Source organism: Chrysemys picta, chromosome 3, assembly GCF_011386835.1.
Source record: "Chrysemys picta bellii isolate R12L10 chromosome 3, ASM1138683v2, whole genome shotgun sequence".
Classification (NCBI taxonomy): domain Eukaryota; kingdom Metazoa; phylum Chordata; order Testudines; family Emydidae; genus Chrysemys; species Chrysemys picta.
Genome location: NC_088793.1, coordinates 138,625,524 through 138,647,481, shown reverse-complemented (window position 1 = coordinate 138,647,481; position 21,958 = coordinate 138,625,524). Strand labels below are relative to the sequence as shown.

General features: G+C 40.9%; 1 protein-coding gene across 7 annotated transcripts in view; it reads left to right on the top strand.

The window, feature by feature from the left end:
- The window catches only part of PLD5 (phospholipase D family member 5), a 261,310-nt gene that overhangs the window by 180,847 nt on the left and 58,505 nt on the right, over window positions 1-21,958 (top strand). For 5 of the 7 annotated variants that reach the window (XM_042848386.2, XM_008170449.4, XM_008170452.3 and 2 more), the window contains one exon: window positions 21,206-21,333. In XM_042848386.2, coding sequence (XP_042704320.1) covers window positions 21,206-21,333 — 128 coding nt within the window. Of the gene's footprint in view, window positions 1-2,272; window positions 2,320-20,774; window positions 20,901-21,205; window positions 21,334-21,958 lie in introns of those variants that run through there. The other 2 variants (XM_008170454.3, XM_008170453.3) reach the window with 2 other exon arrangements.

Here is a 21,958-nt window from a genome sequence, read left to right as displayed (position 1 = left end):
AAAATGGTATACTGCATGTTCATAAATTTAGATGCAACCATACACAGAATTCACAAAAGGAGAAAACCAGCAAAAGAAGACCTGCACCCAGGGCCAGGCTGGCCCATTATTAATAACTCCTTTCCCTAATCAGATAGGCAGTAATTGTGGGAGGGGACGGTTCTCCTCATGTGGCCACAATGGTTATTGTAGTTCCCTGATGGTCACATGCCTGTGAAAGTTTCACCTAACTTTGGATATCCTGTTCTCTCTCCCCCCTCCCCCACAGGAGTTTGCCTGGCTGTGCTCCAAGTGGTGCTTGGGGGAGTGGGAGTGCCCAGCTATGGAAGGGAGACCCGGCTGCCCTCCCCTCCCACTGCACACTGAGGGGACTCGGCTGCAGTGGGCAGATACCGGGCGCATTGCTGCTGAGGGAGGAGTGACTGGCACGTTCCCACAGCTGCCTCCTTCCCTCCCCTTTTCTGTGCAAACTGTGTCCCTCCCCGGTGAACTGACCACAGCAGCTGCAGCCCCAGTGCAGAAGGTGCTCTGCAGTCAGCATAAGCCTCCTGCTGCCTGCGCTGGGACTGGTATACAGGCAATATCCGTACAAGTCCCCTCCCCCTTCCACCTCTACCTGTAGGTTCTTAGCGGGGGGTCATGGCTACCTTCCCTTTCTTTATGTTCAGATGGGAGAACGAGTGCCAAAACTTCTTTCTGTTGTAAACATAGAGTCATGGCGTAGAAAAAGTTGAGAATATCTGCTGTAGGGGGTGTTTCAGTTCTTTTTTTTAACCTGTTGTACCCTGGGATATGATTTGATTTAAGGGTTTCCTAAGAGGTGGCCTTTGTGTGATGCAAAGCCTGAGGCTACAGACCCTCCCATTTGAGGGAAATAGAAATTACAAGATAATCCCAGGGTTTGTTGGTTTTTTGGGGGGCGGGGGGGAGGTTAAAGTAACCCTCCGACCAGGGCTGGCTCCAGGCACCAACCGACCAAGCACGTGCTTGGGGCGGCCAATCTTGGGGTGGCGGGGGGGCTTGGGGTTTTTTGTTTTTTTGGTTCGGTGGGGCGGCACTCAAGGTTTTTTGTTTGTTTGTTTTTGTTTCAGCGGTGCGGCACTGAGGGGGGCGGGAGCTTCGGCGGCGTGGTGCTGGGGGGGGCTTCGGTGGCGCGGTGCTCGGGGTTTGGGTGGCACAGTGTGGCGTGGCGCTCGGGGGGGGGGGGTTCGGCAGCCCGGCGTGGCACTCGGGCGGGAGGGTGTTACGGCAGGGCAGCGCTCTTTTTTTTTGCCTGGGGCAGCAAAAAAGTTGGAGCCGGCCCTGCCTCCGACTCCTGTGCTTGTGCTGAGAGCCTGGAAAACTGATGTCAACTTACTGCAAAGGGTAAAAGGAACAAGCAGTGGGCTCCACTTGTGCAGGAGGAAATTGGAATGAAGGTCCTAAAGACATTTTTTCTCTCTCTCACTCACTCACACACACACACACACACACACACACACACACACACACACACACACACTAAAGTGAGTTACATTTAGTTAAGTTTTGGGGTGTCCTGTGCCTAGTGGTGTGAAGAGTGGAAGGAGGGTAGATGGTGGGTGAAGGGGAATTATGTCACAGGCCTGCCAAAATATTCAAAGGTCAGCTTTTTTCATAGTTGGGGGGAGGTATAGCTCAGTGGTTTGAGCATTGGCCTGCTAAACCCAGGGTTGTGAGTTCAATCCTTGAGGGGGCCACTTAGGGATCTGGGGCAAAAATAGTACTTGGTCCTGCTAGTGAAGGCAGGGGGCTGGACTTGATGACCTTCAAGGTCCCTTCCAGTTAAGAGGTATCCCCAGCTTGAGGGCTTGAAGGCGGGGGGCGGAGGAGGAGGGGGTTAAGTTTGATTTGTCAGGAACTTATTTCCATTTTGTCATTGGACTGGCTCTCTTGCTTAGTTTGTCCCTCTTTTATCTCATTATTATGCCTGGCTTTGCATGTGCTACATGGTATAATGCATCCTCAGTTCAATAAGGGAAGCTTTGAGCTGTGCACAGTACCATTACAACGTCAACATTCAGAATTACGGATGCTCCATGGGAATATGAGTGTTCTTGACAGATGTGGCTCCACTGGTATGGGGGTGAGGCAGATTTAATTCCAGTGCTTTCCTTGTCAGTCCCTCCTGACCCAGGATCAGATGGCAGGGTCTGTAGGGGAGGTTGGGGGGTGCAATGTTGTGAAGGCGCCTGCCCTTTTCAAATTCAGCAGCAGCAGCAGAAACAGGCTCATTTTCTCATTCACTTTGCAGGGAAGAGTGAAACAGGATCCTGTGCTGAGGTGGCCAACAGAATGGGGGTAAGTCATCCTGCAAAGAGGAAATAATGTGGGCATGAAATAAAGAGCTATTTTACAGGGTTACAGAAAACAAGTTGTAAAAGAAGAAAAAATAAATCCCTCCAGTGTCTCCATGGAGCTTCCTTATTTTGAATGTTGACTTTTTAAAAACACAGCTCTAGCCACACTTTAAAACTGGGGGTTTTCAAAAGAGCAGCTAATGGAAGTCACACTGCTAAGCTTTTGACAGTCAGTTTGAGAATACACCATTTGACATTTTGATTTACTGTGACATAGGATTGGTCCTATTTTATTATTTCATAGTCCTCAGATACCCACAATAAAATAGATATTCGCTTTGAATTTATTTTTTATTAGTTTCTGGTGGAAGTTATTGTTTTCATGTATATTTTCTTTACTGGTGTCTCTCAAGGTAGGACTTTTAATCGGTAGCAAATGATCAAAGACTTAGTTCCAAACTGAAAGACTTCCTAACGTCCTGCATCCACCAGAAGACCAGCATGACCGTGGTGAGGGAATAACGTGCTGTGGGAGGTGCAGGGCAAAATTTTCAAAAGTGTCTTAGGAGCCTAAGTAACATTGACTTTCAATGGGACTTAAGTGTGGTCTCTGCAATGTTTTTCTGACATAGCTGTGTCAGTTAGGAGTGTGAAAAAATTACATCCCCAACTGAGGTAACTATGCCAGGCTTAGTGTAGCCTCAGACTGGCCAAAATGTCCTTTTGCCATTGCTTATTTTAGTCTAGCCTCATTCTCAGAAACAGATGAACCCTTTTGGCTGAAAATTTCCAGTAAAATTCATCCTGAGGCAGACATGTGGCATGAGAAATCTCAGCGCAAACAATTAAAGTTTGGAAAAGTTATAATCAACTGAAAACAAGGTTTTATAATAGGAAGTGTTGGGCAGCCTTAATAAAAGGTGGTGCTGCCAGCCTTGCCTATAAGTATTTTCAGTCTGATTTCCTTTTATTTTTTTCATCCTGCAGTTTCCCATACTCTTGCCGATACACTCACTGTGCCTCTTATCATCCCTCACCCAAGCGTACCATCTAAGCCTTCATCTAAGCCTCTACCTCACCCTGTTATGTAGCTTAGTCCTATGTAATCTTCCCTTTTCTCCTGCCTACGCTGATACCCCAGGCCCTCTCTGACTCCTCTTCCCCTCTCAACTGACAAGCTTCCTTTCCTGTGCAAATAGCCTGGTGAATGCTGCTGACATCAAGTGAAAGTGCTTTCTCGTGCAGCTGCTAAGGCATCCAGATGGAGAGTCAGTGCTTCCAGAGAGTATGGGTCCATCCCCAGCCCCACATGGTGCCTTGTGAGCACCTAGGGCCTTAGCATCCCCAGAAATTCCATGCCCTTTGGTGTCCAAACATAAGGGACCCAGATAATGCCCTCTACTCTGTCCCATGGGACAGCTACGAATGCTCTGGACTGGGGAGTATCTGCCTCCCAAGTGCCTGACTCCTCCCCTGGGAGTAGTGAGACATGAGTTCCATACCACACAGTGTGGGAGAAGTAAGAGTGGTGCTGAAGGTCCAATGCTGCCAGTTCCCTGCCTGACCAAGGTCTCAGTGAGGAGGAACTGGTTGGGTCCTCCTTCACCAACCCCCTAGTGCAACTGCTGATGCTCTGAGCTGAGAGATCTGTATTTCCTGAGAGAGTGAGGTGATCACTGGGCTCGGCTCCATTTGAGGCACTGGGAGCCTAGAATAGAATAGAATTCTGTGACAAGACAGGCGCTATGACAGGAAGAGTACAAATTCAGCCTTGTGGGTCTGAATGCCCATATCTTTGAACCTGTATTTCTTTCTTCTGTGAGTTCTTACCATTCAGTGTTTTCTTTCTATTTGTTGCTGTGTGGCTCAAACAGCAGGGTTTAACCTGTGGTTTTGGGGTGTTTTTGTTTCTATTGACAGTACTCTGCATGTTTCCCTCACCTGCCTAATAATAAAGAGATCTTGGACCACTAGTTTTCTAGCCTTTTGTTGTTGACGTTGTGATAGACTGTTTGGATGGAAGTCAAGCTAGGTTAAGAAACCGAGTAATTGATAATGTATTACTTTATATTGATTTGTGTCTCCTGTGTATTTTTTCAAGGATAGAAGCAGCAGAATAATTTTTCTGTGTGCTTTGTTTCTCTCTTCAGTGTATTGCATGCATTTTCCTACTTGTGACACTAAGGCAAGTCCATGTGTTTCTTCATAGTTTCCATTTTGTGTATGTAGTAGCCATGGAGCCAAAACAAAATGTTGACACTCCATAAAATATGTGACAGGCTGATCTGAGCAGTGATAGATCCAGCATGAGACTCTTCATGCTACAGTCAAGTTCAAATATCTGTCTTGCATCGTTTATTTAAAAACAGAAATGACTATAAAAATGTCAGGCCCTTTTAAGGCCCATAAGCCCATGGTAAGACATAAAAGCCCAGCTTCATATATTGTTCAGGCTGAGAGAACATGAGAAACTCCCAGGGCCCACATTTACGGTAGTGGCCAGTGATTTTGTATGCCCAACTTTAGGCACCTTAACCATAAATTTCAGAGATGCCAAGTACCCATATCATCCATTAACTTCTCCTGGAGTGCCGAGAACTTGTGAAAATCAGAACCAAATTGGGCACCCAAAATCAGTGACCATTCTTTGACCCAGATTTTCCTCCAGCCTTATCCCTTCCACAATCCCATTGCCACAGGTTTACAGAATATTATATGCTCCTCAGGGAATCAGCAGCCTGCTACCAACATGGATCATCAACATTTCTGTGCCTGATGATCAGAGGGTTACTTGGGTTTACAGTTTGTGTAAAGGAAAAATATAATATGTGAACAGAAAAATTAGCCATTACTTGCAGTATGTGAAGTAAAAGATTGTTGTAGATATTTCATAGAGGTGGTTGGGGGAATTTTCCATTGAAATTATTTTTGATGGAACATTTTTCACTCGAAAAAGTTGATTTTTGCCACACACACACACAAAAAATCAATTTTTCTGATGGAACATTGAAATGTTTATTTTGTTTATTTCAGGTTGCCCTGAATCATAATATTTCTATTTGTCAGACCAAATTGAAACTTTTAGTTTCAGACTAGTTTCATGTTAATCTGTATTTTCCTGAGCTCCTGCAGTGCATTATAGACATATAATCCAGCCAGGAACGCCTCCCCATAGAGAAGATCTGGTGTATGACATACATGAACAAATACAGCTTCCATGAGGCATCACAGCAACTCGGGGGAGCACAGATCAATGTTAAACTGAAAGGAAACATTTCAATCCAGGAATGTCAAAACATTTCACATCGATCAGGGATGTCTAAATGAAACATTTCAACATTTCCAAAACAAAATTTTTCAGAACTTCCCTTCTGCTGGTGGAGAAAGGAGGACATTTTCACTTTTTGACATGATTTCGGATGAAAACAAATTTTCAAACATTGAAATTTCTTGCGGGACAGAAATTCCAATTTGCAACTGACTCTAACATTTCATTTTTGTTGCTTTGTAATTTTTGACTAATGTACTTAGTAGATTGTCTTCAATAATGTGTACTTGCCGATAATTAAGCTAACTAGCTGAAGGTGGTTGTGCTGCTGAAATTGGCTGACACTCTAGGTCTGCTTCATTCCTGATATAAATCAATTGACTTCAATGGGATTAACACCAGGGGTGAATTAGGGTCAATATCTTATGCTAGTGTGTTGTGAGATTTGGACAAAAACAGTCTATTTTTCTCTTTTAGGGAGGGTGCAATTAGGTATGTATAATAAAATAGTAACCACACCAGTCTTTCAGGATATGGATTAGAGTACAGGCCTCTGACAAAAATGTGAGATCATTCCATCAGTTGAGTACAAAGACATGGTAGGTGAGTGTGGGAGTGAAAGAAGTGGAGTTATTGGGAGAATAAATGAATGAATGTGTGAGAATGAATGAGTCAGTGAATGTGGGTGAATTACGAAACAATGAGTGTGAGAATAATTGGATGGGTGGGGAAGGAAGGAGGAGAGAGTGAAGGAATACATGCTCGGGGTCTTACTGATCGCCATATTTGGGGTCGGGAAGGAATTTTCCTCCAGGGTAGATTGGCTGAGGCCCTGGAGGTTTTTCGCCTTCCTCCGCAGCATGGGGCAGGGGTTCTCGCTAGCAGGAGGGTTCTCTGCCAATTGAAGTCACCAAGACACAGGATTTGGGGACTTCATCAGCAGAGTCAAGGGAAGGGTAGGGACGGTTTTGTGGCCTGCAGCATGCAGGGGGTCAGACCAGATGATCATAATGGTCCCTTCTGACCTTGAAGTCTATGAGTCTATGAATAGGAGGGAAAGTGGGATGGGAAAGGGAGGAGCAAGATACCAGGAACAAAGCAAGCCGAAGGGAGAAAGTGAAAAGCCAACACAGAGATAACTGAAGAAAAAAAATCTAGAATTACCGCAGAAAGAGCAGCAGCTAGTAAAAAGTAGGGCTTCCTCAGTAGGTGTGAGAGAGAGTAGACCGGTGAGGGGGAGAAAAATGAGGAATTGAGGGGGAAGAGGGAGGGCAGGGGTGTGGGTGGGTACCAGAGGAAAGTGGGGAAGACAAGAGGGATAGGGAGACACAAGCAGAAGGGAGAGGAAGAATGGCCATCTGTCTAAAGCACTGGATCGGAGATCTGGGGTCTGTTCCTGGCTCTGCCACTGACTTCCGTGAGCTCATGGGCAAATCCCTTAGTTTCCCTGTGCCCTAGGTTCCCCGTTGTAAAGTGGGGACAATACCACAACAGTGTTCTAAAATCAGTCCATGAATGTTCCTGAGAGGCTCGGTTATTATTGTGATGGGGTCAGGAAGGTACCTACTGAGATAGAAAACAATAAAATGGGAGAAAATTAGAGAGCAGTGAAATGTCATTAAGAGAAAAAGGAGAGACAAAAATAGCAGGAAATTATGCAACCACTTTTTCTTCAAACTTCACCACCCAGCAGCCTCCATGCTCAACTCCACCAAGCTGCACCACTCCAGAGGACCGCTACCAAGCAGCACCAGCCCCCAGCCACCTTATTTGAGCTGAACCCCACAAAATGGTTGAAAAATTAACCCAGGACCAAACCCTTTACACTCAAAGCATGATGAGATATGATAGGTTAGGGATGATGTTTGGCTGGTTTGTGGACCTTGGACTGAAATAATTAGAGAGGCAACCTAGTTTAAAGTATCAGAGGGGTAGCCGTGTTAGTCTGAATCTGTAAAAAGCAACAGAGGGTCCTGTGGCACCTTTGAGACTAACAGAAGTATTGGGAGCATAAGCTTTCGTGGGTAAGAACCTCACTTCTTCAGATGCAAGTAATCTAATAACCTAGTTTAAAGGCATTCATTCGCACCATATTCCTGTAATTTTCTAAGGATTATCCCATGCTATCCAAAGCCCTCCAAAATCTATCTCTAATGTTATTTGCATTGTTGTTATAATCATATCGGTCCCAGAATATTAGAGAGACAAGGTAGGTGAGGTAATACCTTTCATCACCAGAAGCTAGTCCAATAAAAGATATTGCCTCACTAATGTTTAATCTTTAATGTTATGTTTGTTGGGGATATTAACATGTATAAATATTTGTATGAAATTATGTTGATAAATGAAAACAAATAGGAATTTAGCTTCATTTGCATGTAGGAGGTCAGGTTCCTATGTACCGATATGCTGATGAAAACTTGTCCGTGAATTTTAGGATGTTTCAGGAGTTTTACAAAATAATCCAATTCTTCATAATAGTAACCTATAAAAATAGCAAATGCCTATCCATGGAAAAATCAGTGTTTCTAATTCCTTTTACTAATCCCTCTATTATATTTGTAATTGCATAACAGTGTTGAATTTTTTAATACAGAAGAGGGCTATTTTCATTTACAAAGAAAACACAATCTTATTGTACCAATGGTTTTACTGACAATGTAATAAGTCTTTCCTTAAGAAGTAATATGCCTGTCTTCTAAATCATGTGAGGATAAAAAATATTTTTCCCAACCTGTTCAACAATCTTTTTTTAATAGAGGCATTTGCTAAATGAACAGCCTTCCCTCAAATAATAAGGAAGAAAAAAACCCATGGAAAAATTAAAAAACAAAACATCCTTTCCACTAATTTCTGTTGTACAGTCATTATCTACGGTGTCATCAGAATCAGCAATGCATAGCTTTATACTCAGGAAATTTTCTTTAGATGATGACTGGTGCTAAGAGGTTACTAAGTTGTATGATAGAAATAAAATTGGATTTTCAAACTGTGTACTCCATTGAAAGTTGCATTTGAAAACAATTTATTCCCATCAGGTTTCATTATTATGAAATAGTTTTACAACTTTAAATACAATTTCAATGTTCTGATGTTCTGATGACTGGTCATAACTTTGAAGTTTTAAGAACAATCATTAGCAAGTCAAGAAATTTAAAATTAACATTATCCTTAACCATAAAAAAAAGTATGGAAAAGCATAGGCAAGGTCATTTCCGACATCCTGTGCTCATTCCTTCTCACCTCCTGAAATCAGTTAAGATACAGTGCACAAAACTGTGGCGTCTGACCTATCACCTATATAATATAGCTACATTTACCACAGTAGGCTAGTAAGCATTTTTATCCCTATTTTACAGATAGGGAAAATGAGAAACAGGAAGCCTCAGTGACTGTGTGGCAGTCAATGTGGTTTAGTTGATTAGGCATTGGATCAAGGTGAAGTAATTTTCAATCCCTTGATTTAAAAAAAAATGTTTGATTTAAATCAGGCTGAGATGTAAATCTAATGTGAACATTTGTGTTATTGTTATTTTAGATTAAAACTTACAATGAACTAAATTATAAATTCCATTCCTGTTCACTTCTGGTAGGGTATCTTCTTTGAATTTTACAAAACTGCTGTAGGCAAAACAGAGCATTGGAAATTAAGATCCAATTCTTACAGACATTTAAGCAACTTTATTCACATGAATAAAACCCATTAATTTCAGTGGATCTACTTGTACTTATGCATTTGTAGCATCGGGGCTACAATTGTATTTTTATTAAAACTTAGAGGCATAAAATCTTTGTCATTTCACAACAATACCACTTCACTAGCAATAAAAAGTTATTTAGATTTTCAGTACATTAACTAAATTATTGTGAACTCTTATACACATGGGCCAACATTTGCAAAAAATAGTAGCCTAAAGTTCGACTCCTATACTCCATGATTAAGCACCTAAAGATGGGATTTTTCAAAAGCATGTGAGTAATTTAAGATTAGAAATCCAACTGGCTTCAAACTGCAAACCCCTATGGAGAAACATAATGTAGAAGCATTTCAGCATTCTTGACTTGTGCAATATATCAGAACCTGGTTTTGGCTGCAAATGTAGTACAGACTATTTGCTGAGCAATTTTGTGTTTGAGTTTGTGATGTTCTCACAGTAAGGATGTTAATCAGGCCGTGGACATGTCTCTTTCAGCATAGATGAGCATTTAAGTATGAAACTTCTTGTAGAAAAAATACAAAATCTGAAGTGTTGCTAACAATTAGGAAATTAGTTTTTAAAAAGTGCAAAACATCCACTTTATTAATTTAATACTATAAAATGTGAAGAAAGTAAAGAATTAGCAATGTAAAAAATCATGATATAAATAAAAAATGTTTTTTTTTAAATCAATATATTTATCCGCCCTACATTTGACTGAGATACAGGAGACCTGGTATCTAATACTGTATGTAATTCTGTTTTATAACATGAATGAGACTGTATTCATTGTTGTGGTCCTACTTTTGGAATCTTAGGGTTTTGTGACTTTATAGCCAAACTGTCTTAAGCTGGATTAAGAAGCCAAAACTATTGATTGTTTCTGAAACTGAAAAGACACACCATTGCCGCCTCCCATGCCCTCATATGGCAGGTAGCCCTGAGATGACATTATAATCACAGAATTTAGTATGGGAGCAGGGGACGTTTTCAAGTATTACCTCTAAAATTGGGTGCCTGTGTCAATATTCAGGCTTGTAAGCACTGACGTCTGCATCTAACTTCAGGCATCTATGTTTAGAAAGTTGGGCCAGTAGTGATTTCAGAGTTAGTGAAGGCACTTCTCAAGCCAGACCCACAAATATATGGTTTATGTATCTTAAGGTCTCAATTGTGTGACAGTTATGTCAGTTGGTAATAACTTAACTGAGAAGAGTAATCTCTTTGACTTCAATTGACTACCCCTTTGTATAAGTATATAGCTATGTTGCATAATCTAGCCATAAGGGTAGACTGGTGTCATAAATGTCAAATTTTCAGATTCAAATTTCTCCCAGGATTGGGTGTTTCACTTCAGGTCTTTTCTAACGTATAGAGCAGGTGGAAAAATGGGTCCAAATTTTCGCAAAAATTTCATCCTGTTATTGCACTGAAATTTCAAAATCTTTTTTGCAAAATTTGCTACTGTGGATCATAGTTTCAAGGTCAGAAAGGACCATTGCAATCATCTAGTCTGACCTCAGGCCATAGAACTGCCCCAAAATAATTCCTAAATCATATCTTTTACAAAACCATCCAGCCTTGATTTTAAAAGTGTCAGTGATGGAGAATCCACCATGATCGTTGTTAAATTGTTCCAATGGTTAGTTACTCTTGCCGTTAAGTTTACACCTTATTTCCAGTCTGACTTTGTCAATCTCAACTCTGAGCCATTGGATCGTGTTATACTTTTCTCTGTGAAATTGAAGAGCCCGTTATTAAATACTTATTCCCTATGTAGATAATTGTAGTCTGTAATCAAGTCATCCTTTAATTTTCTCTTTGATAGGCTAAACAGATGAAGCTCCTTGAGTTTTTATCGATATAAGGCATTTTTCTAATCCTTTAATCATTCCCATGGCTCTTCTCTGAACCCTCTCCAATTTATCAACATCCTTCTTGAATTATGGCCACCAGAACTGGACACAGTATTCCAGTAGCAGTTGTGCTAGTGCCAAGTATAGAGGTAAAACAACCTCTCTACTCCTACAATTCCACTGTTTATGCATCCCAGGATCACATTAGCTCTTTTGACCATAGTGTCACACTGAGGGTGCACGTTCAGTTGATTATCCATCACAACCCCCAAATCTCTTTCAAGTCACTGCTTCCCAGGATAGATTCCCCCATCCTATAAGTATGGCCTACATTCTTTGTTCCTAGACATATACATTTACATTTAACTGTATTAAAACTCATATTGTTTGTGTGCTCCCAGTTTACCAAGAGATCCAGATCGCTCTGAATCAGTGACCTGTGCTCCTCACTATTTACCACTCCCCCAATTTTTGTATCCTCTTCAAACTTTTATCAGTGATGACAGTGATAATTCAAGTTGGGTGAGGCAAACTGATTAAGATAAAATAAGAACCTGAACCTTTGCTCAGAATTAGAAATGAACCCAATCCAACTTTTTTTTTTAAGACTGAAAACACTGACATACTTTTCTTTTTAATGCAATTATACTTCGTAGTCCCAGGTGGGACCAGAAATGCAAGTGTCAGGACACAACGAGAAAAGCTGCTGTTCTTCTGGCTAAGATGTAAATACTAGAATTGTGAAGTACCAGAAATCTCACAAGATTTCACATGAAAGTTCCTTCATAACTTTTTAGTCCAAAGGACTATGAATAGTTCAGCTAGGAATGCAAACATTGGGCTGGTTACCCTAACTGAATTGTTTAAGATTCACCTATTTTTAGATGCAACATACTCTGCTGACTTACATTGCATCCATTTTAAAGTGTGGCAGATTTTATCCTGCAAAATCCCACAAATCTCACCACAGAGATCAGACACTGTTAAATTCATGGTGTCAAGCTGTCTGGAGTGGTTCACAATCATGAGTGCCAACCTCAGGGGCAGACTGTCAAAAAGCAGGGCAAAACCCCAAACTGGTTGTATGTTCTATAATTAGGTTTTCCCAATGCAGTAACACATGTGAACTTCTAAAGTGCTATAGTAGTCTACCCTCTATGCTCTTATTTTCCAGAGAAGGTCAGGATCTCATGAAGATCCAACAAGTCCAGGTTGATTTTTCTGCTTTTAATCTTTAAGGAACTTCACAAAATAGTTGTTTTGTGGATGATGCATCTTCAACCATTTAGACACTTGAGGTAAATGTACAACTTGGTTTGACTCTCTATCACCTTGACTCAAAGATACAGTAGCTGAGCTGGTTGGCTGGGATTATGCTGTGCTATGGCTAGCTCACACGTGCTTGTCTACACTTGAAATGCTACAGCGGCACAGCGGCAGTGCTTGAGTGTAGACACTATCTGCACCGAAAAGAGGAGTTCTCCTGTTGCTTTAATAGATCCACCTCCCTGAGAGCTGATAACTAGGTTGATGGAAGAATTTTTCCAGCAACCTAGCACTGTCTACATTGGAAGATAGGTTGGCTAAACTATGTTGCTCAGGGGTATGGCTTTCTTACGCTCTTGAATGACATAGCTGGGTCAACCTGACTTTTTAGTATAGACCAGGCCACCAAATGTCTGCAGGAATGTTGCACGTTTTTCATTTGTGTTCTTAATTTTCTCAAGCTTTTACCCTATTTACTTTAGACCAGTTCCCCAGTCTGTCCAGATCATTTTGAATTTTAATCCTATCCTCCAGAGCACTTGCAATCCCTCCCATCTTGGTATTGTCCGCAAACTTTATAAATGTACTCTCTATGCCTTTATATAAATCATTGATGAAAATATTGAACAGAACCAGACCCAGAACTGATCCCTGCGGGACCTCATTCGTTATGTCCTTCCAACAGGACTATGAACCACTGATAACTACTCTCTGGGAATGGTTTTCCAACCAGTTTTACACCCCCTTATAGTAGCGCCATCTAGGTTGCATTTCCCTAGTTTGTTTATGAGAAGGTTACGTGAGACCGTATCAAAGGCTCTACTAAAGTCAAGATGTCTACCTCTTCCACCCATCCACAAGGCTTGTTACCCTGTCAAAGAAAGCTATCGGGTTGGTTTGATATGATTTGTTCCTGACAAATCCATGCTGACTGTTACTTATCATTTTCTAGATGTTTGAAAATCGATTGCTTAATTATTTGCTGTATTATCTTTCGGGGTACAAAAGTTAAGCTGACTGGTCTGTAATTCTCTGGGTTGTCCTTATTTCCCAATGGGCTGGTCTGTCGTAGACCCCTACTATGATATCACCTTTGTTTTTTACTCCTTTTATCCTTACCCAGAGACTTTCAATTAGTTTGTCTCCTATTTCCATCTCAACCTCAGTCCAAGTGTATACATTTATGCAACTTTAACTCTGATTGAACGCATTTTTGTGTGGCAACTGTATAAAAAACAGCAAAAGCAAATGTACTGGGTTTTTTGTTTGTCTGTTGTGATTTGTTTATGCGTAGGGGTTGATAAATGCTACATGGTCCCAGAATAGCAAGTTTCAGCCCAGACAATTTTTAAAAGGGAAGGGGGTTATAATGGAAAAGGGCAACTGATTCTTAACTAAGGCATTGCAGTCAGATGTTCCTCTAAAAGTCCTTAACTGTCCTGTGTTTGAACTAAGTCTGAATTATTAATCCTCTTGGGAACAGACGGGACATTGAAGACTTTAAAATTGTATTCCAAATCCAATATTCCTGAAAGAGGCCATAAAGTAATGGTGTAGTTTAAAAGTTTGTAATTTTATCATTCAGAGTTGTAGTTAAAAGAACATTGTGTTTTGAAGTTAGGCATTCCTCTGCTTTTGCACTTGTCCTCCTTTGAGTGCTGACAGGTCATACTAATGGAGCTTCTGGAACAACTCCAGATCTTTCACAAACAGATAAGAAGGAAATTTAAAAATTGCTGGGGATATAATCCTCTGCCTGAGTCACTGGATTGTGTCTAATATGAGATGGCTACTCTGCCTGTAGTGAATCAGTGTATGGGAGACTCATTTTCTTTCCCCCCTCCTGAGGGAACATTGTTCTGGTAAAATTCTTGAGCAGTTTACATTAAAAAGTTGTCGCCCATGTGGTCATTCTGAAGGATACTTTGTTCTTCTGCCCAAATTAGCATACAACACATAGCTATGCACCAAATGTCTGTCATTGGTAGGGATGGACAAATAGGCTGCTGTTCAGATTTAGGGGGCAGTCCTATTGAAAAGTCACATTATTTGGAAATTGGGAATATCCAGATTGGGGAGGGAAACTACTGTAGAAATAACAAGAGGAGGCACAAATACGTGTCATGATGCTCAGCGGAATGAGGGAACAGAAGCAAGAACAGAAGAAGCAGAGAGAAGAACTGGGCTTTAAAAATTATGATTGTGCCAGCAGTCACAGAAGGGTGGCTGGGAGATGCATAGCAGGTTGGGCACAGGGAAATGGTAATTAAGAAGAAACTGAAAATAAAACTAGAGTTTTTCACACTTCATTACTGGTGGCCAAGCATATTGCACATACCAATGCACCTTGCATCCCTCCATTCCCACTCACAAACACCCTGTGTGTCACCCCCTCTGTCTTGCCACGTCCCTGTGTGCATCCCCATTCCGCCCATTCTCCCTCCATTCCAGGGGCTGCAGGCATCCCCTTGCTCCCCCTACGACCCCATAGCAGGATCGCCCAATCTCTGCCTTGCCAGGGGCTCTGTATGACTCCCCATTCTCTTGCGTGTCAGGGGCTCTGTGTGTGCCTCCTTCTTCCCCCATACCAGGGTCCTCCATCCAAACACAGAAAGGCCATCAAGTTAAATAAAGTCTTTCAAGCATAGCCAATAATTTACTGAAAATCCAAAAGGAGGAGATTGCATTTTTGTGGGGTGGGATTGGGGAGAAATTAGGTACTGGACAATGATACCAACCAGACTGGAATGGGGATGAGACCAGCATGCCCTCGTAATCCTAAATGTACTCTCTGAGGGAACCCTAGCAGTGGGGTGTGCCAGGGAGGGGCTTTACAATCTAACTGTGCTAAAACAAGCCAGTAATGTACTGCAGGAGTGTTACTCTTGAGCTCAGTCAATCAGGGGATTCGATGGATAAGGTGTATGGGCTCAGAAAAGTTGCTCTGGGACTAGATATTTCATAGAAATTACTTGTTTATGTCTTTCTCTGTTCAGCAAGGAGAGGAGACTATGTGGCCTCTCTTCTGTCAGTGCCAGGACAGTTACCTACTCTGCTAGGATTTTTGTTATTTCTGCTACATGGCAGTGGACTCGCATTGGTACTAATGTGGCAAAGGTTCCCGTTGTTTTTCTCATCACTATTCTGCACACTGAGGTTCTGCATTCTGCATTGTTCACTGGGCTCATTCATTGCTGCTGCATCTGTCCCCTTACCTTCTGCTTTCCCCAAATGCCCCTCCTCTCTCTCATCCATTCCCCTGCATTGTGGTACACAGGACTATTGAAATTCCTTAAGCTAAACATACAAAGATGCAGAATGTCTCACTGTGACACTGACAGACTGGTCAACTTGTGTGTGACCCATAATAACTTAACCGGAGGCACTGAAATCAATCAAAACAATCTACTTGTATCTGAGTTTCAAATAAATGTACTAGACTCGAATCTTTAACATGTTTGCTTGAATTGTTAGAGAATCAGGAGTTTATGCTAATTCTATTTGTCTGTGTTTACCTATATCTTATTCGAAGTTTAACAATATGATCTAATTAGCTTGTAGTTGCTAAAATCCTGTTCCTGTCTTTTATTGATTCATTTAATGATTCATTACTGTATTCTGTTGACTCAAAGATCAAAGCTGTAAAATACCATAGGAATTAATAATACTATTTACATTGTCTTCAGCTTAATTCTCTGTGCCATAATGAACTGCCTTGATAGTTTGAATGATTAATTGCTATATGTTAATGAACACAACTACTTACCTGTGTATGTATAGGAAATAGAAGATTAGCTTCAAAACAACAATATACTTTACCTATTCTTCATTTGAGGAAGGCTCTGCTCTGACAATTGCTGTCAAGAGGCTATCTGCGTGCTAGACAAATATAAAGAAAGCTTCGGGCCTGATCCTTTTTGTCTCAGATCTGCCTGACTTTGACAGGGAAAGTCTAAGCCACAAAACTGAGGTCTCCAGGTTTACTCTGGATTCACCATGGAATTCTCATAGAAGGATTTGAAGAAACTGCACCTAGAGTGCCATCTCTGCTATGAAACTAGCCTAAGACGTTACGCACATTTGTATGTATACAGACGCACCCCAGGTTACGCAAACCCGACTTACGCAAATCTGAATTTACGGAAAAAGTTCTGTAAGTTAGTTTTTTTTTGTTTTTTTTTTTTGCGTAATGGTCAGGTATACGTTCCCAAGTTATGCAAGTTATGCAAGTCGTTCCTTGCGTAAGTCATGGAGTGTCTGTATTGATCTCTTAACTATGTATAACTCTCTTTTTTCTTTAATTAATAAATCTTGGGTTTAGTTAATAAGGATTGGCTGTAAGCCTGTATTTGGGTGAAATCTGAAGTATTCATTGACCTGGTGTGCAATGTGTCCAGTGTTTTGGGATTGGTAGAACTTCAAGTATGGTGAATAAACTTTTCAGTAATCTCTCACTATATTAGACTTGGCTGTCTGGACGGGAGTTGAAGGCTGGATTACTTAAAGAGCACTGTGTTTTGGCTTCTTGGTAGCCAGTGTGATATTACAGAAGCTGTTTAAGCTACTGACTTGTTGATTCAAATTATAGAATAAACCACCAGTTTTGGGGATTGTCCGCCCTATTTCTTGCAGTTTGCCCTGAGTAAGCATTTTCAGGGTAGCCCCTAAAGGCACCACCATCACACACACTTAAAGCAAGGATACAGTATTGCTGCAAAGATGGAGAAACAAATTCAGCTGTGGTATAAGCAGATGCAACTTCCATTTAAATCAGTAGGGTTTACATTTGCTTATGGCAGGGCTGAGTTTCACTTTTAGCTAGTGTCAGAAACTTAATCTCAAAGCAGCTGTGATAATAGCAGCCTCAGCAGAAACTCTTTCTGGATCTTCTTTGCAAACAAGACATAGACATAGGTGCTGGAACTGGTTTAACGTGGTTTTCGTTATATACAGGGTTTACAGTTTGGTTCAATGGCTCTCAGCACCCCCACTATAAAAATTGTTCCAGCACCTCTGGGCATAGAAGACTGTGCTATATCCACTACAGGGATGACTTGGCTCAAAGATGCTGCGCTGTTACCGAGTAGTATTCTCATAAACATGGTGGGATTCTAGAACATCCATGAATCTTGCAGTAAGAGACATGGGGGGATGGCTTAGTGCTCCCTATCTGATTTGGTCCTCTGAGCTGTGACGTAGAGCTTGCATTTGCTTGATTGAGCAGATCAGTATAAATGCTGTAGAATTCCATTGTGAACTTATGGTTTATAGCTAATAGTCAGTTGCATGAAGCTAACTTAGATTATAGCTGGCTGCTGGCCTAGATAAAGTGGTGAAGTAGCCACAGGTACTGTGGAAATATTCTCTCTCACAGCATCAGTTCTACTGGATGGCACAAATTACCTCAGAACTGACGGGGTGAGTGACTGAGTCTGGATTAGTGTCCATCATTACCTGCTGAGGCCATTCTGAACTGGCCCATTGCTCCCCTGTCCCACATGACAGCAGAAAAAGGCACAACTTGAGTGGCAGCCATAGTATGCTCCACCCCCTCTATCAAACCCAGGGCTGGGAGGCTTGCTCCCAAATGCAGTGTTGACACATTCACAGAGATCAAACTTTCCAGCATTGTAGACTTTGTAGGAGGTATTCCAGAGGTGGAAGTGGGAAACAGCCATTTGCTGAGAAGTGCTCCTGCAGTGAGCCAACAGAGTTCCTGGTGGAAATCAGCTCAGAAATGAATGCTTGTCCAAGTATTACTTCCCTGCCGTACTTCCTACCTACTCATTAGACAGGGAAGGAAAGCCAATGGCAGAATGGCTACTCTGGGGGCTGGGTTGCCAGGAGACAGAGAAAACCAGGGTCTCCAGAGATGGAGTGTCATTTCCCTGTGTGCACTGCTGGGCTACCAGACTGCGCCACTTATTCCCCCTCTACAGGGTCTAAAACCTCTCTCCCTTGAGGGAAGGGTGTAGTGGAAAATATGTGAGGAAATCTTTGCAGAGTTTCAAACATACCTTGTTCACTTCTGTGGCTTTTTCTTCAAGAGGGGGACAATCTGGCCAAAAGTATCCTATGCAAAATCTTGAGGGATATACAAATCCACCATACTTTTAAGTGACAGCACTGTATGGCTCTCTAGGCACTTGCACTGGTATGTAAGTGTTTGTGACACTGACATTGCAACGGATGCTGTATCTTCAGTGAACTGAGGCTTTTATGATTGACTGTTAGTAGAATGTAGCATTCTCTGTGGGCAATCAACCCTACAAATTCTGTCTTCTGATTAAACTTTGTAGACCCACCAGATTTGATAACAGAGACTGAGGTAGAATACTGAGATCTATTGTGGCTAGCCATATCAATCAGTCCAATTTAATTTCCTCAGGGGACACGGACCATGCCTGGGATGATGGATTTTCTTGAAGACCTGATAAGCCTGCTTTGAGAGAACATCTCAAGGGCTTGTAGAGAACAGGCTATTATCAATACTGATGAATGTTTCCTTTCATCAAAAATTAAGGTCTCATTAGTAGTCCTTGTAGCAGCTGATGATAATAGATGCTTTCAACAGATGACCTTTTTTTTTTTTTTTTTTTTTTTTTAGATTTACTTGGAGATACTGTCTGCTCTGATTATGAGTTGGCTGTTTTCAGTTGAAAGACTCATTGGCAAAATATGGGTTACAGTTTTTTAATAGGATGTATTATCACAGCCCGTCTTATACCACTGCATTCACTGATGAGTCAGTGGTTGCAATTAAAAATGATATTTTAAAGTGATGGGCTCATGCCATCCAATCTTCTTCCAAAATCCAGGGGGATTCAGATCCAGGGTTTTGGCTCAGATCATTACAGAGCTCTAATATTTTATAGCGTTTAGCACAGCTGGTAAGATATTTCCTGTTGTAAACATGGCATGCAAAGCTTCTGCTCAAGATGGAATATTTTTTCAAGCAAGTTTGAAAAAACAATTCATTTGTGAAGAAGTAAATAGCTGCTTCAGACCAGTGTTTCCTCTTCCAGATCAAAAAACATTTCATGTATAACCTTTTTGGTGTGGGTGTCAAGCTATTTACACTGCTACTTAATGTGGGAAATTGGATATATGCTAAGAAAATCTGATTCACTCTAAATTGCTTATGTTAAAATTGATTAGATGAAAACTCCATTTATAATGAAAAATTTCCAAAGTTTTACCACTTTGCAGTGGTGTGTTTCTCTTAGCTAATTGATTGAATCTCTATTTCAGATATAAGAAAGTTATTGTTTTTGTCAGAAACAATTTAACACCTGCCCTATTGCTTTTTGTTTACCCTCTGATTTATACACAGAATTAATTCTACTTGTTAATGCACATACTGAAAGTCAGCAGCATGTTGCAGCTCTTATTCAGATGTATAAAGTAAATTCAGAAAATAACTGTGCTTCCAAGCATAGATGAGAATGAAAGGTGACATGCCTGGAAGTTTCGCAGATGACGTCCAGGTTGCACAAAATGCAATTTTGGTTAGAGAGCCAAATCCTGTAAACTGCTCAAAGCCCAGTGTGAACAACTCTTGTGACTCTATCATGAGTTTTGTCATATTTGGTGTCTTTCTTCATCTCTCAGCTCCTTGAATCATTTAATTAGGTGAGAAATTCAACTGTCATTCCAAAAAATAAGTTTCTAACCCTGATGCATAGAAGTCTAAAAATGTGAAAGGGTCAGAAACCAGAAGTTAAGTGACATTAACCCAATATTTATTATTTTTAAAATATCTCATGATTTCAAAATAGGATGACCAGATGCCCTGATATTAGGGACTTTGTCTTACATAGGACCCTGTTATCTCTCTCCCCTCCTCCCCCGTCCTGATTTTTTGCACTTGCTATCTTGCTCTCTATTTGAAAACAATCTCATGATTTTGGGGGGCCTGATTCATGATTTTTGATTGTTTTGGGTTGTCTGACATTTAGCTGGCAGTTTGTCAAAAGTATATAGATTCTTTAGTTTGATTCAGATTTTGGTTGGAAGTTTTTATGTTGCTTTTTTCTAAGTATTCCTTATCGGGTTGGCTTATCTTCTTTAGAAATGCATTTTTCATCCATGAGACAAGTTTTTTCCACTAACTCTTACACATTTTGCAAAGGTCCACATACTTCTAAGTTGGTACATAAACAAAAATAATAACACGGGTTTTTAGCTTGGGCATGTAATATTAATGAGTGGGTTTTGTTGTGCGCTTTATAAATGTTAATATTATAATTCATAACCTGTATGATTTAAGACATGAAACTTTAAAACTTAAACTGTGTTTGCAAGAGCAGTTTTGGAAAAGCAACATGATATAAGGAAGCCCAATGATCAGTCTCCCCCGCCCCCCAACATACTCTTTAAGGGTAGGTGCAATGTCATGCCTCCAATAGAGTACATGTCTGTGTGCTGCATGGAGCAGGAACTGGCAGCTGTGCACTGTCGGAACTCTATGGAGCTATAACAGGAGACAAAATAGGTAAACAATAGTAATGTGTTGAGATGCCACCTGCTCTTGTTTATTTGGGATATTTGGTAGGTTGAGCCTATGTTCACTGAACTCCTCGATAAGCACGGGAGCAGGTCTAAAAAAATAGGGCAGTAATGTTGTTTAAAATAAAATTTGCAGACTGCTTTAAAAGCGATGATATGTCTAACTGATGTCAGCCAATAGTTTGGTTACTGGAATGCTGAACTGTTACACGTTCCTCTTTGTTGCTTGTTGCATGTACCTTCCATTCTTTTGGACAATGATTAATTGTTGTGTCCTTATTGAACTCCTAGGTGCAGAAGTGCTGTATATGAATATGACTGCTTATAATGAAGGTCGCCTTCAATCATCATTCTGGATTGTTGATAAACAGCATGTGTATATTGGAAGTGCCAGCTTAGACTGGAGGTCATTGGGACAGGTAATTTTACTGATCAATGAAAAATCATATATACTTTATGCTTTTAATGTAGATCTAAACCAAAGAAAACCATAGTAGAAAAATGTAACTTGCTTATTATTTTTAAATATATAACTTTCTTTGGGGTAAGAATAAATAGGTACAATATTGTGGCTATTTTGTCTATATGGAAGACTGTCATTCTTGCTTTAAGTCATACTTCTTTGCACAGTGAAACCTGCCATTAACCGTCACTTAAGGGCAGCAGTTCCTCCTAGAAGAGGCGTAATTAAACCACAAGCACATTAAATCATATTGGAAATCTTGGAGTTACATTGCATCAAGTCTGCAGTCCTTACTCAGATAAAACTCCCACTGATTTCAGTGATGAATTTGACTGAGGAAAGAGTGCAGTACAGGCCCATTCATAAAAAGTTGGAAGATCATCTGTTGGGATTCCCTTTTAAAGTTGACCCATAATGGAAACTCCGCTGTAACATTTCGAGCATGAACCAATTTTGTTTGTTTCTCAAGTCTGCAAACTAGATACAGTAAAACTGAAATTGGGAAGTTCATTCCCAGATAGTGAGTCTAATTCTGAAAAAAATTCAGTGTGTGGAGTTCCTGATGATTTCAGTGGAAGTTA